Consider the following 13,601-nt stretch of genomic DNA (forward strand, 5'->3'; position numbering starts at 1 on the left):
TCTCCATCCAAAATTAAATTGTGGTATCCGTATTCCGTACGACTCATAGTTTAATTTAATATAAACTAAAATAAAATAATACAAATATAGAGTACTCTATTTATAAACATTAAATACTCTGTCAAGCCTAAAAATAAATGCTGCAATGCGTGCACTGAACCTATTCATTTTTGTTCATTTCATTCAATGAATTAATTGTCCCTGACTTTTCTGGCACAGATTTGAATAACGTACTGCAGAAACTAAACAAAATGAAGCAAAATAAAAAAAACGATTCGTCGCCTGAGAGATTCGAACTCTCGCGGGGAAACCCCATGTACTTAGCAGGCACACGCCTTAACCACTCGGCCAAAGCGACGTTGTTGATTCTCGAAACTAGTATCAAAATTAAAATTATAATAAAAACTGTAAAATAAACAGTAGAGAAGTTAAGTTGATCTTTCTCTTTCTCTCTCTCATTGCAGTTACAGAACGTACCAAATGAAAGCAAACAAAAAAAGCGATAAACGAACCACCCACTGATGCCAACACCTTCGGTGCCTGTGGGTCCCATTTTATCTCTCTTTCTTAATCTCCACTTTCCATTCCTCACACTTCCCTCACCGACGCACACACATTCACAATCCTTTCAATTCAACTCCAACCTACTCCACCGCCATGACGACGGCTCCACCACCAACGCCGCCGCCACTCGAACTCAAAACCTACTGGTGCCACGAATGCGACATGAGCGTCTCCCTCACTTCCTCCTCCTCTCCCTCTCCTCTCCTCTGCCCTCAATGTCACACCCATTTCCTCGAACTCATGGACTCCCCTTTCTCCCAAAACGACGCCGATTCGTTTCTCCCTTCTTCCTCCCTCTTCGACGTCGTTTTCCAAGACGCGCTTTTACTACTCGCACCTCCTCCATCTAAAACCCGAACAGAAACAATAATTCCTATAATAACCGTTACAGAAACTCTTCTTTCTTTACTCGATCCAAACGGCGTCGTTTTATGCGCGGTTTGTAAGGATGCTATTTCCGTTGACGAAGAAGCGAAACAGCTTCCTTGTGATCATCTTTACCACTCCGATTGTATTACTCCATGGCTTCGTCTTCGATCTTCTTGTCCTCTCTGTCGATTCAGAATCTCAGAAGATGAAGATGAAGATGAAAATGACGAAGATGATGAGGAAGATGTCAATGGTGCTGATATGATGAGGGAGATGATGGCGCGGATGTCGGAGTTGTCGGAGGATGATTTCTATGGCCTGAGAATGACTCTCAATTACATTGCTTCCCGGCATGAACTTCTTCATTCTAATGCTTCTGGCGGCGGTGATAATCATGATGCTAGTAGTGAAGTTGGTGGAGATGTAGATGGAGGATCTTGATGCTGAAGTTCCTTGAGGTATGTTTATCATTTTGTCATGAATCACTGTGATTTGTGAATCTAGAATTTTGGTCTTTGAAGAGTGGTAATCTGTTGATGTGTTTGTATGTGTCTGCTAATGTGTTTGTATGTGTTTTACATAGTATTGATTTAAGAAAGTTGATTCCATAGTCCATGACAATTCTTTATATTATGATTAAAAATGAATAAATTAAACGTAATTGTCAGCTTCGGTCGGTTTTGGACAATGACAGACTTGTGTCGGTGCTACGGAGCTTAAAATTCTTGATTTGAATGGTATTAGACTTGTGCATATTTAACAAAATCTTGTTTATGAAGAAAATTTGCTTGGCCGGAGATAACTCACTTTGTGTGATAATAGATTTTGAAATAGAAAATGGTCTCTGGTGGATAGTTTGTAACTATATATTGTAGATTTTGATGTTGTTAATGCTTTTTGTAGGTTGATGTTTAAGAATGCTAGATTCATGAGTGGATAGTGAAATTTTAAACAGAGTTATTCTTTGCTTCTCTTTTAACTTGAACTTGTTCATGGAAGTGATATTGAGAGTAATTTTTGAGTTTCTTGCTCCCACTTTCTGTAAACAGGAGTACATGATAACTCCATTAAGTTAAGGTCTGTTTAGTTTTGTTCAATATTTTGATGAGAGAAGATGTGCTTATAGACTTAGTACATGTTTGGTTACACATTGTAGAGAATACAACGAATGTTGTAGAGGTAAAAAGCTAATTGCCTGATTTAGAAGGTTGTTTGACTCTTGGTTTTGAAATCGATTTTCTATCCTTGATTGATTCAGATATAAGCAACTATGTGTAACTTTTCACTTATTATTGAATCTATTCTCCATTAAAAACGTATGATATATTCTAGTTTCTCAACTTTTACCTTTAATAAAAGGAATCAGGTACCCCCTTTGTGCTCTATGTCATGCCACCATTTTGGATTCCAATAACTTTTGATAGTCCAAGAAAAATCTACTTCAGCGTTGAAAGTTGAGAAAGGAAGGGAGAAAAACATTACAAATTAAACTTAAAATAAAGAGCGATAAAAAGATTCGTAAAACAAAAATTGCTGCAGTGTTTTCATTTGAAATCACAAGTTGCAATTGAAACAAGGAGATTTGATTTCATCTTTCTTAGCCTTAATCATCCTCTCGTGTTGAGCAGTAAAATCTTTTATCTCTAGGTTAAAAGAGAAGAGAGATTGGGCTCCAAAGGTCCATTTAATAATATTTTAATAAATAAATTAACATAAAGTATAATAATATAATTAAAACAAAAATAAATAATATATATTTATATATTTATTAATACCATTTTAGTAATTATAGCTTAAAGACAATTTTAATTAAAACTATCCAAATATGTATGCAAATATAATCACTTCACTTCTAATTGGTCTTGTTAAGCCAGCTCAGTTGGTAGCTGGGTAGGGTCATCAGGTGTGAGGCTCCTCTCGCTATGTTGTATTTTTGCCTTAAAAATGACTAGATTTTATGTTTAATTGTTAGGTGGAAACATTGAACCTTACTTCATTTTGTTGAAATATTAATTGTGCTGGAGAAGGGTAGGACACCACAACCGATTTTAGAAGATATAATAGAATGTAATATGCATTGTCTGTTCCATGTTATTTATGTTATATATTAGTTATTTGGTTGGGCCATTATGGCTATTTAATATTTTCTGCAGAATAGTTAGTATGAATGTCTTATATGCCTACTCCAATAGTGTCACTTTTACTAGTCATCCATATTCTATTCTTTTAGTTGTGAACTAATATTGTCCAATCCATTTCTGATATTCAATTGCAGGTATATAGTGTACTAAAAGAATATTGAAGTTGTATCACCATAGAAGATCGTCTTATCAAGTGTAAATCTGCACCGACGATTATGCTTCTTCTAGTGTTATAGCTAGAAATACAATAAATTGATGCAATGCACAAGTGCTGTGCATTTCTCTTCCCCTTTTTCACTCTGTATGTCGGTCCTTGAAACTGGACTCTCTTAGACCAAATTCTCATCCATCTTAGTCAATAAAATCATTGTAGTATTCAGCTCCTATTTATGTTCTGTCTGTATCGCTGAAGTGGATTTTTTCTACCGAAACATTTTGTTAGCTGTTTTTTTTCTTTAAATTAGATGATATTACTTCCTGCCAATATTACATTGCTGATGTTTGTGCGGGATTGTTGACAGGATTGTTGACAGATTGTATCATCTGAGTTTTGCTGTGTATAATGCAAGAGCCTTAATACATTGTTGTGTCTGAATTAACTTGACTGGTGGGATTTGCAGAATTCTTTAGCTAGATTTTTTAAATAATCGCTCTACCTGAATTAACTTTATGCCGTGACGTCCCCCATAAGGCATTTTGAATGGTTTAATTTTCTTAATAAAGAAGTTTCCAATCCAGCCAAAATGGTTCACTTGAGAACCTGGCCGCCAATTTCATAATTGTATGACACGTATGGTCATTATTACTCACTATCAATAACAGAATCAGATCATTCTGATGGATCTCTACTCGTGTAGTAAAAGTCACGTTATTTGTTTCTTTCAATCAACTTAATTAACTTAATTGGAAATCCATATTTGATTTTTGCAAAGAATTTTACATTATAGGACATTAAAAGTATAATGATTAATGATGGCTAAGTCATTAAAATACATTTTCTACCATCCACTTTATGGCTTAATTAGCTCTAAACAGTTAAATTAACAACCTCTAACCAACTACTTATAAAAAAATATACCTTTAACCAACTGCACATAAAGTAGTTGATTAAGTCTCACAAAGCATAGGTAAAATAAAAAGTACTACTAATATAACTCAATTATTCATTCAATTTGTTTGTTCTATTGACCCCCAAGGTTATTTAATTACCATAGGTGTCACTATCACACATGACAACAAATTTTATTTTGTCATGCGATGGCTAAGCAAATTAGAAATGTCTTAATTTCCATATATCAAATAATCAATTACTAGTAAATCAATTACTAGTAAATACAATAATCTTAAGGTGCTATATGAGACCAAGTAGATTAAAACAATGAGTCAGCACCTTCAATTCCGTGACGCCAAATTGACCAACATTATACTCCTAGGAAAGTTCCTTCTAACTTCTTCTAACTTGTCAACAACAAGGCAATCCAACTCGTTCAATTATTTCTCCCTTGTAAAATTAAAATTGCATTTCATCATAGCCACTAAAATCTTGACACGTCTACAATTTTAGCACCCTTCTGGATAACATTGAAGCTTCCACCTCAATCCCAACGTGAAATTAACAAGTCAAAACCTCATGCAATAATAATTTAATCATTTCCTTACTTTTCCAAACTTTGGTCCAACATGTGCTTCTATCTATAAACATCTATAAAAAGGACTTCTCCATGCAAATTATTTCAATTCAACAATACTCATTTCATCATCAAAACATTTCTCTCGTTCTACCTTGCTTTCATACATAGATTTCTTCAAGTATTCGTTAAAGGTATAGTTTGTTACATTCATTTGTGTTCACATAAATTTGTTCAAAAGATGGATAGTTCCTTAGGTGACATGTTGGTTAAGGTGGTTGTGTTTTTCCTAGTCCAAGCTTTGGTGTACCTTATCCTTTCAAATTCATCAAACATATTCTCCAAAGATATCAAGAGATCAAACAGCTTCAGGCCGGCGCGTTCCCTCAGTATTCGCCGGATGTTAGCTTTGCTTTCCGATTTTCCCCCAGAAGGAGAACCTTCTCCTTCTGTAAATTCTCCTTCTACAAAGAGTCCTCAATCACAAGCTACTCAAAATTAAAATCAGTATTGTATCATGAAAAATTTGTAAATTATTTATTTATTGTGAGTGTAGAGAGGCTATTACAAAATTAGTTAAACAGTAATAGCTCAATTATTGATTTGGGGTGTTAAATTCTTTTATTCATTTTGTTTTTTATTTTTACAAAATAAACTAGGATGTAATATATTTATGAATGGAATTGGATTGATATTTAATTTTCATTGAGAACTCAATGATTGTGGTCCATACGGTTGCTTGTTAGAATTGAATATGCAACTTGCAAAGTTGTATATCACTACACATATACGTAACTTATTGGTATTTGGCGATATGTGATTTTATTAATTTTGAAAATGCACATTGTTGAAAAGCCCAAGTACTATACAGGTCGAGTTATTTGTGTTGGCAAAATCTTAGCCTAATACTTTTTCATGCAAATTTTCAAGAAGTAAAACCAGAGGGTGAATGTACAAATTGATAGGTGGAACTGTAATAATAGTTTAAAGTTATATTTAATTAACATTTTGGCCTGAAACTGTAACACACATGTTTTATGTTGCAATATAGTAAAGACTTTCGCAATTTCACTCGGTTTGAGTGTTGCAATATTCATAGTGATAGGGGAAAATTAACCACAATTTCTTTTTTATCCTAAAACCGTGAATAAAGATTGTTCCGGACCGCTCATAAGGCCCAAAGGCGTGGAAGTCCAAAAATGATTAAAGTTTTGATAATTGGCGCAGAACACGTAGGTTTCTTTTTCCCACCAAGCATGAAATCTCTCTCGCGTGCTCTATCCTAACCGTCCAGATTGATCCGATGGTAAACTGCATAACGCCCCCTCATCGCACGCGTTCGGTTGCGAACCAAGTCTTCTAGTTAAAAAAGAGAGCACGTCATTTCTCAAGTATTCAAATCCTTTTTCATTCAAATTTCACTTCTCATTTTTCTTACTGACTAAAGCGTTGAAGTATTAATTTACAAATCAATCTCTTTTCTACCGCATTAGAAGCTGCAAACCACAGTAACAAACTGTGTATTCACTCTTTCCGATCATCTCTAGTTTTAGTGCGGAACAAAGGTATCGACACTTTCTATATCATTTTGTTGCAGCCGCTTTTGTGTTATGGAACTGTTTTTTATAAACGGTAACAGGTAAACATAAAAGGTTCTTCGGTCAAATAAAAATATAACGATCTATCTAAATATTCTGCATCAAAGAATGTAAACATAAAAGGTTTTATGAATGGTTCGGGTTTTATGATGCAATGAATGCGAATAGAATTGTTGTTGCTCGCAATCGAGATTCAACTTTTGCTTTAGTTGAAAACTCCTTTGCAGTGAGGCCTCACCTTTCAACCTGGTTTGCATGATTAATCGGTTCGATGATCAATACAAGTTTGTTGATAAGTGAAGAAACAAAATGGAAAAGAAATTCATCTATTATTAAATCACCTATTGGTTCAGTTACTCAACATGGTTTGATTATCTGTTTGGATCTTGGTTTTGATTTGGCTCTGGTATGGATGATTTTCCTATTTCTGCCATTTTTCAGGTATGTATTGGTTTACACTTTTAGCTATCTTTTCTTGTCAATTGAGAATTTGAGATAATATTACTGATGTTACTCCATTTTTTATTGTAAATGGATCTCATTGAAGTGTTGTGAATTCGTCTATGGTGTTAACTTAGAAAAGAAGGTAGACATCTCCAAAGTATTTGATACATTGAACTGGAGTTTCATTCTCAAGGTCCTAAAAGATTTTGGGTTTAGTGAGAAAATTTTTCATTGGATTAATGTTACTCTTCATTCAGCAACCATGTCTATGCCTATCAATGCATACAGAGAGGTCATTCAATTGCCAAAGAGGAGTTAAACAATGTGACTCTTTCCCTCCTATGTTGATTTGTATATCATAAAATGTGCTTAGTAGAGGGCTCTTCGGGTTGGTTTCTGACAATAAAATCAAGCTCATCCAAATCACCAGATGCCTAATGGTGTCCTCCCGTGTTCTTTATGCATACGATATCATGGTCGTCTGCAAGGGAAATTCCACAAGTAAGTTGAATCTACTCAACATGTGATGTTCAATTATACTTTTGTAATTCATTTGTGGAACTTAAGAATGTGGCTATTCTTTCGAGCCGAGATGCAAGTTTGTGATTGCTGCCATAATCAACACAGTCAATGTTATTTGGTTGGCTAGAAACCAAGCAAGATTCGAGGATAGAAAAACTCATTAGGAATATTTTGTCTCCTCACTATCATTGCAGGTGTAACTTTTTCGGACAATTCCAATTTGAAGATTACTTCAAACTCTGATGAAATTCAACATTTTGAGAGGTTCAAGGTCGTGGTTCATCCTCCAAAGACTCAAGTGATCAAGAAGTTTATTTGACAGAATCGTGGCATGATGCTTCATTAATCTGATGTGTGCTGATGAGTTTTAAGAAAATCACACCATAATTTTATGAGGTTGCAGCGCAAGTTAAACAAAACAATTCTTCATTGTTTGCATCCTAAGATCGTGTCATGTTCTTCGTTGATCACGATAAAATTTTAGCAAATAATTTGATAGAATCGTGAAGCGATGCTTCAGCTTCAATAATCTAATGTGTCGTGCTGAGTTTTAGGAAAATCCCGTCACAATTTGATGAAATCGTGACATGATTTAAATAGAATAATTCTATGTTGTTTGCACCTCCAGAGTTGCACCACGTTCCTCCCTGATGCTTGCAGAAAGAAAGATAAATAATCATGAGTACCAAGAGGCATGAGCAAACAAATTAAGAGAGGTAAATGAAAAATAAGACAAGTTGATTCTCTTGGTGAATGCAAAGTGAGTTTAAAGCGAGACAAGTCTAGTCTAATCGCTAAGCAAGCACCAATGCACTTATCGATTTAGCGCAACATTAGTTTACATTCAAGTTATGGAGGTGACAAGAAATTGGCCTAAATGACTTCAAGTTTACATTCATTTAGATGAGTTTGTTTATATTTTTTATTATAGTTTCACTCAAAATCCAAGCTTTTTAAAGCAGTGGATCCTCCGCAACTGCAATCGGAAAGAGGTTGGAACCACTTGATGTCATAATTGATCCTAAATCCGATTAAGTTTGACTCCGAATCAGATGAAATAGTCCAGTAGGCCGAATACTGATGATGGAAAAAATACTCAAAAAAATGTGTAACTCAATCAGTTGAAAATACTTGGAGTTTATGCTTAAGAAAATAAATTTTGCAAACAGATGAATTACGGGGATGAGAGCGTGTGATTTATATAGCACAATGTCTGTTTTGATAAAAGTAAGCACAACATATGAGTTTGGAGTTAGTAAAGAACCGAGACAAGGAGATTGATTCTTTGCCTCAATTTATGTTCCTTATTATGGAAAAAGGATTAACAAGTTTTGTTTTAAATGGCGGTAGAAATGGAGGGTTTCAAAAGCTTCAAGATAAACAAAATCTAGCACTACAATATTTTACCATATACAGATGACACAATTAATCTTGGAGAAAGGAATTAATAGAATTTATGGAGTATAAAAAAAATATTGAAGATTTTGAATTAGTATTCAGTATATAAGAGTGAATTTCTACGAGAGTAAACTCTACTTATTAAATTTGAAATAATATTTTGTTAAAATGGCATCAAACTTTCTTTTTTGTAATGTGGACAAAATACATTTTGGTTCTTGGGTTTTCCAGTTGATGATTTTCTAGTGTTAAAGGAAATTCTGTCCATTACTTTTAATTTTTTCTTCATAACTTTTAATGGTGAAGTATCTAAAAAGTCAGTTGGAATATCAATTGTTTTGGACTATATTTAGATCTAGTTCAGATCAAATGACTCACTATTAAACATAAATTTTACACATTATATTATAGAGATGTTCTTAGAGACGCACTTGCGTAAATTAGATGATTAACATCATTTTTAATTGGAGCTATAATTATTCTTATACATGTGTCTATCTCTTCTATTGTCGATTTAGGTCAATTTCAATAAGAGCTATGCTATATGGTACGAAGGAATCAACATACGAAAAGCAAGAATTTGTACGTGGCATTTTTACAATTAAAGTAGAAACAATTAATATGTGCTTGCCATATAAATCATGGGTGGTGGTGGTTATAAATTAAGGGGTCGTGTTATTCTTGTAGAAAACATTTCGTAATGTTAAGCATTTTCCTTTCAATAATCAATCAAATATATTTATGTTTTAACAAATATATAACCTTTCTTAGGAGTTATCAACTATGAAGCATGAACTCCAACACGAGTACCGGAACACGACACAATACGGACACTCCAACACTAATAATATTATAAATATAGGACACCGACATCGCTATATATATATATATATATATATATATATATATATTATTTGAATTTCATTTATCCATATATTAGGGTTAAAAATATCTCAACAAAATTATTATCTTTGATTTTTCATTGATAACATTACCTAATCAGTGTTTTAAAAACCGGACAGGTCATCGAACCGGTAAGGGTACTGAGTCACTGGTTTATCGGTCGAACCACTGGGTCACTGGTCGAACCGCACGACCAAACCGGATTAAACCGTATTAAACCGGATTAAACCGGATAACTCGATTGAATAGACTTGTCATTATATAGGTATAAAACCGGTCGAACCGGATGATTCAGTCTCTAAAAAAATATAACTACCTTTTAAAATTTTAAAAATATCATACCATAGATTCACAATTTCATAACTTAAATTCAAATTTTAAACAAAGGTATCACACATAATAAAATAGTAAAAAATTACAAAGTGTAATTGCAAACAAAGTCTAATTACAACATAATCTAAACAAAGTCTAATTACAACATAATCTAATTGAATAGTTTATAACAAAATAACTCCAATGTGTATCAAATTTAATTCAAAATAGGATCTTCCTAAAAAGAAAATCAAATAAAATTCAATATGTTGATGTTATTTAAGAAAATTTATTATCAAAGATAACAAATAGACAATAAAGTTTTTAATTTGTCACTAACGAAAAAAACTATGTGAGGATGCTATTTAAGTAATACACTACTAAATATATTAAAAAAAAAGTTAAAAAAAAAAGTGTAAAAGAAATGTTAAAAAAAAGTTTAAAAAAAAAGTTTAAAAAAAATAAAAAAAAAGTTTAAAAAAAAAACAAAAAAAAAAGCAATTAAACCGCAGGTTTTCCGGTTTTTCCGGTTTTCACCGGTTCCCACCGGTTTGATGGCATATCCGATCCAATTATTGAACCAGACCGGTTACCTGGCCGGTTCCCGGTTCGACCGGCCGGTCCGGTCCGGTTTTTAAAACACTGTACCTAATACATGTTTAACCTTTTTACACTTGTGTTAGGTTTATCTTTAAAATGTATAAAATGTGTGGAAGCAATGAAAAAAACAAATTCTTTTATAAATACTTATGTACATTTTATGACTCATGTTGTATGAGAGTCAAACAGGGATCAGACACCGATTTAAAGAATGTTGAAGTAAAGAAAATAAATAATTTATTTGGAAACACTTGTCTGACTTGTCCGACACTTGTCTTAGGAGTGTCATACAAGTGTCGGACACCGTCACGTGTCGGGCACCGCGACACGCCTAACTCTTAGAAGTGTCAGTACTTCATAGGGTTATCAATGTTCTCAATATCACCGTCTTTCTTATCGTTGGTCAATTTCAATTAGCAATCAAAAGTATTTATATGTTTGCAAATATATCATCCTTCATCGGAGCTATCATTCTTCTCATTAGTGTCATCTCTCCGATTGTCGATTTAGGTCAATTTTGATAACCAAGTAAAAGTATTTATGTTTTAGGATTCAATTGTAGTTATGACATGGTCAAAATGGTGTTAAACAAACAGATCAAGTACTTGATCATAGGATTCAAATATTACAATTGATAGCTCTCTCTAGAACACAATGTAGGCCACATTGCATATGATAGTAACCGTGACTGACACAACCTTTAATTACTACTCACGTGCAAAACAGAAGGGACCACCACTTCCACACGTGCACATGGTATACTGCAAGAATATTTGCAAACTAGGACACACAAAACTCTCGTGTGCATAGCTGATTTTCATAAACACAACAGAAATTCTATTTAGGCAAATTTTTGGGTACACCTTTTCCACTTCTTTCAGAGTTTATACACATTTTTGGTCATGCTGTCACATTCAAAATCTTCACTTTATCAGAGATAAATCATGGAGAGAGTACATTCATTAATTGCTTCCATTATTAATGACCCATTAGTTAATGATTAGTACATTCATTAAATAATTATTAATGAGCCATTGAAATTAATGTGTTTTTTAGACGGACTAGTGATAATAACATTTAAAAACATACTCAACCGAGAATCAAATAGAGATTTAAATTAGTAATCGGCTTTTGTTAAAGATTAATGTATATCTCAATGCACTGCTTGTATTTAAGGTTGTCAAGATCTCGATATAGATCTTAAAGTTTTATAATTTGGCAATCTCGATCTTAAGTAGAATCCGATGTTATAATCAAATTGTGGAAAAAAAATCGTAAAGCCATTGATTATGTATGATATTGGTCAATTCTGGCCATGATCGGCCGTTTTCCGCCACCATCACTATATGCTTAGAAGGAAAACAAGATACCGATACACAATAGTTACGGTTCAATGGAGGCCATTTTTCTTAGAATATAGTTTCCTACCAAAATATAATGTAAAAAAAAAACTTCAAATATATAGTTTATTTTTCATTTTAGTAATATTTTATGATTTTTGATAACGATTTTATGTTTTATAATTTTACTATCCTCTCCCGATTTTATGCAAGATCACGATTTTAACAACTTCAGCCACTTGTATCTTGCTTGTATCTATTATTAAATGACTATAAAATTGTTTATTAAAAAAAATTAAATAATGAAACAAAAATTACATATGTAACTGAATAGGAGGGACCCTTTTTGGCATTCTTTATTAAACTATTTCATTGACTATAAATTTGGTGAATTGTTTATCCAAAACACAGAATCATATATACAATTGTACTTTGTTTTCTTGCAGGATATTGTTACATTCAGAATCAAACATGAAAAAACAACACACATTTTATTCAACCTCAACATCTTCTAATCTAGGAGTTAACAAAGATTCACAAATGATTTCAAAAGCGAAGCCGAAAATCCGAATAATTCATATATATGCTCCAGAAATCATAAAAACTGATGTTGCAAATTTCAGAGAGCTTGTTCAAAGACTCACAGGAAAGCCAGAAGATCATGAAAAGAGAGGTGCAAGAAGCAAATCCAAAGATTCAATGGATTTACACCTCGAAAAGGCGATGATCGTGCGAGAAGATGAGAAAGATTTTCTTAGTCTGCAAAATGGGGTAAGTGTGAAGAATGAAACTGAAGAGGAAGAAATATGGAGAAGATCAAAGTCAAATGAAAAATTCAATGGTTTCTTAGATGGTTTTTCAGAATATGATGGTTTTATGGAAGAGTTAAGTACTATGCCTCTACTTAATCAAAATTAAGTTTTTTTTTTTTTTTTTTTATGTTTTGTTTGTTATTTATCTTGCTAATTGGTGTGTGGATATTAATTACAAATATTAATCACAGAAAAAAATTATGCTTATTGAAGATTGAGAATTAATTATATATGAATGTGTAGTAATTTCAAGTGGTCCTTTTGATGCTAAAGTAATATAATGAGCATTTATGTACATTTGTTGATTTGATAACCAGCTTGTTAACTATTCTTGGTAGAAGATTTTTTGTCTTCAGTGCTAGTAAATCAAAAGTCACAAATATAAATAATTTACAAGTACATTCATTGTTCGAATATTTATCATTTTATTTAAAACTACTTTGAAAATTGTAGCAAAATTTCCCGTGTTAAGTTAAAAACTCTAATAAAAATTATTAGAGTTAATTATGTTTTTGATCTTTATAAATTATTACATTTTATTTTTGATTTTTATAAAAAAGCGGTATGTTTTAGTCCATACAAAATTACTATACACATATTTTGGTATAATTATTTTGCAGACATGTTTAGAACATTATAAAAAGTTTTTTGAAAATAATTTTAAAACTTGATTTCTAAGTCGAAATTTTCATTACTTTTATCATTATCTTTTAAAATTTTAAAAATTCATATTTAATTCTTCTCATTTTAAAAAATAATAAAATTTGATAAATAAATATTTTACAAACATGTATGAAAAGAAATTATTCTAAAATTTAAAAGTTAAAGGATAATTAAATAATATTCAAAATATTAAAAAATAACAAGGACTAAATCTGTATTTATAAAAAATTTTAGATAATTTTTTTAACAAACACTAAAAATAAAATTTAAAATATTTATAAAAATAAAAACATATTTAACTCAAATA

The 13,601-nt window shown here is 32.2% G+C and overlaps 2 protein-coding genes and 1 non-coding gene across 3 annotated transcripts; 2 read left to right on the forward strand and 1 right to left on the reverse strand.

The window, feature by feature from the left end:
- Positions 1 to 276: 276 nt before the first annotated feature.
- Positions 277 to 358, reverse strand: TRNAS-GCU (transfer RNA serine (anticodon GCU)). Its single transcript has one exon. It is a non-coding gene; the product is annotated as a tRNA-Ser (tRNA).
- Positions 359 to 446: 88 nt separating this feature from the next.
- Positions 447 to 3,460, forward strand: LOC131594950 (uncharacterized). Its single transcript, XM_058867151.1, has 2 exons — positions 447 to 1,391; positions 3,209 to 3,460. The coding sequence occupies exon 1, from the start codon at positions 658 to 660 to the stop codon at positions 1,372 to 1,374; it is 717 nt and encodes a 238-aa protein (XP_058723134.1). The 5' UTR covers positions 447 to 657; the 3' UTR covers positions 1,375 to 1,391; positions 3,209 to 3,460.
- Positions 3,461 to 12,244: 8,784 nt separating this feature from the next.
- On the forward strand, positions 12,245 to 12,908 carry LOC131599296 (VQ motif-containing protein 25-like). The gene has a single exon (XM_058871703.1). It carries the CDS (start codon positions 12,291 to 12,293, stop codon positions 12,735 to 12,737), a length of 447 nt encoding a protein of 148 aa, XP_058727686.1. The 5' UTR covers positions 12,245 to 12,290; the 3' UTR covers positions 12,738 to 12,908.
- Positions 12,909 to 13,601: the final 693 nt, after the last annotated feature.

Source organism: Vicia villosa, linkage group LG4 (assembly GCF_029867415.1).
Source record: "Vicia villosa cultivar HV-30 ecotype Madison, WI linkage group LG4, Vvil1.0, whole genome shotgun sequence".
Classification (NCBI taxonomy): domain Eukaryota; kingdom Viridiplantae; phylum Streptophyta; class Magnoliopsida; order Fabales; family Fabaceae; genus Vicia; species Vicia villosa.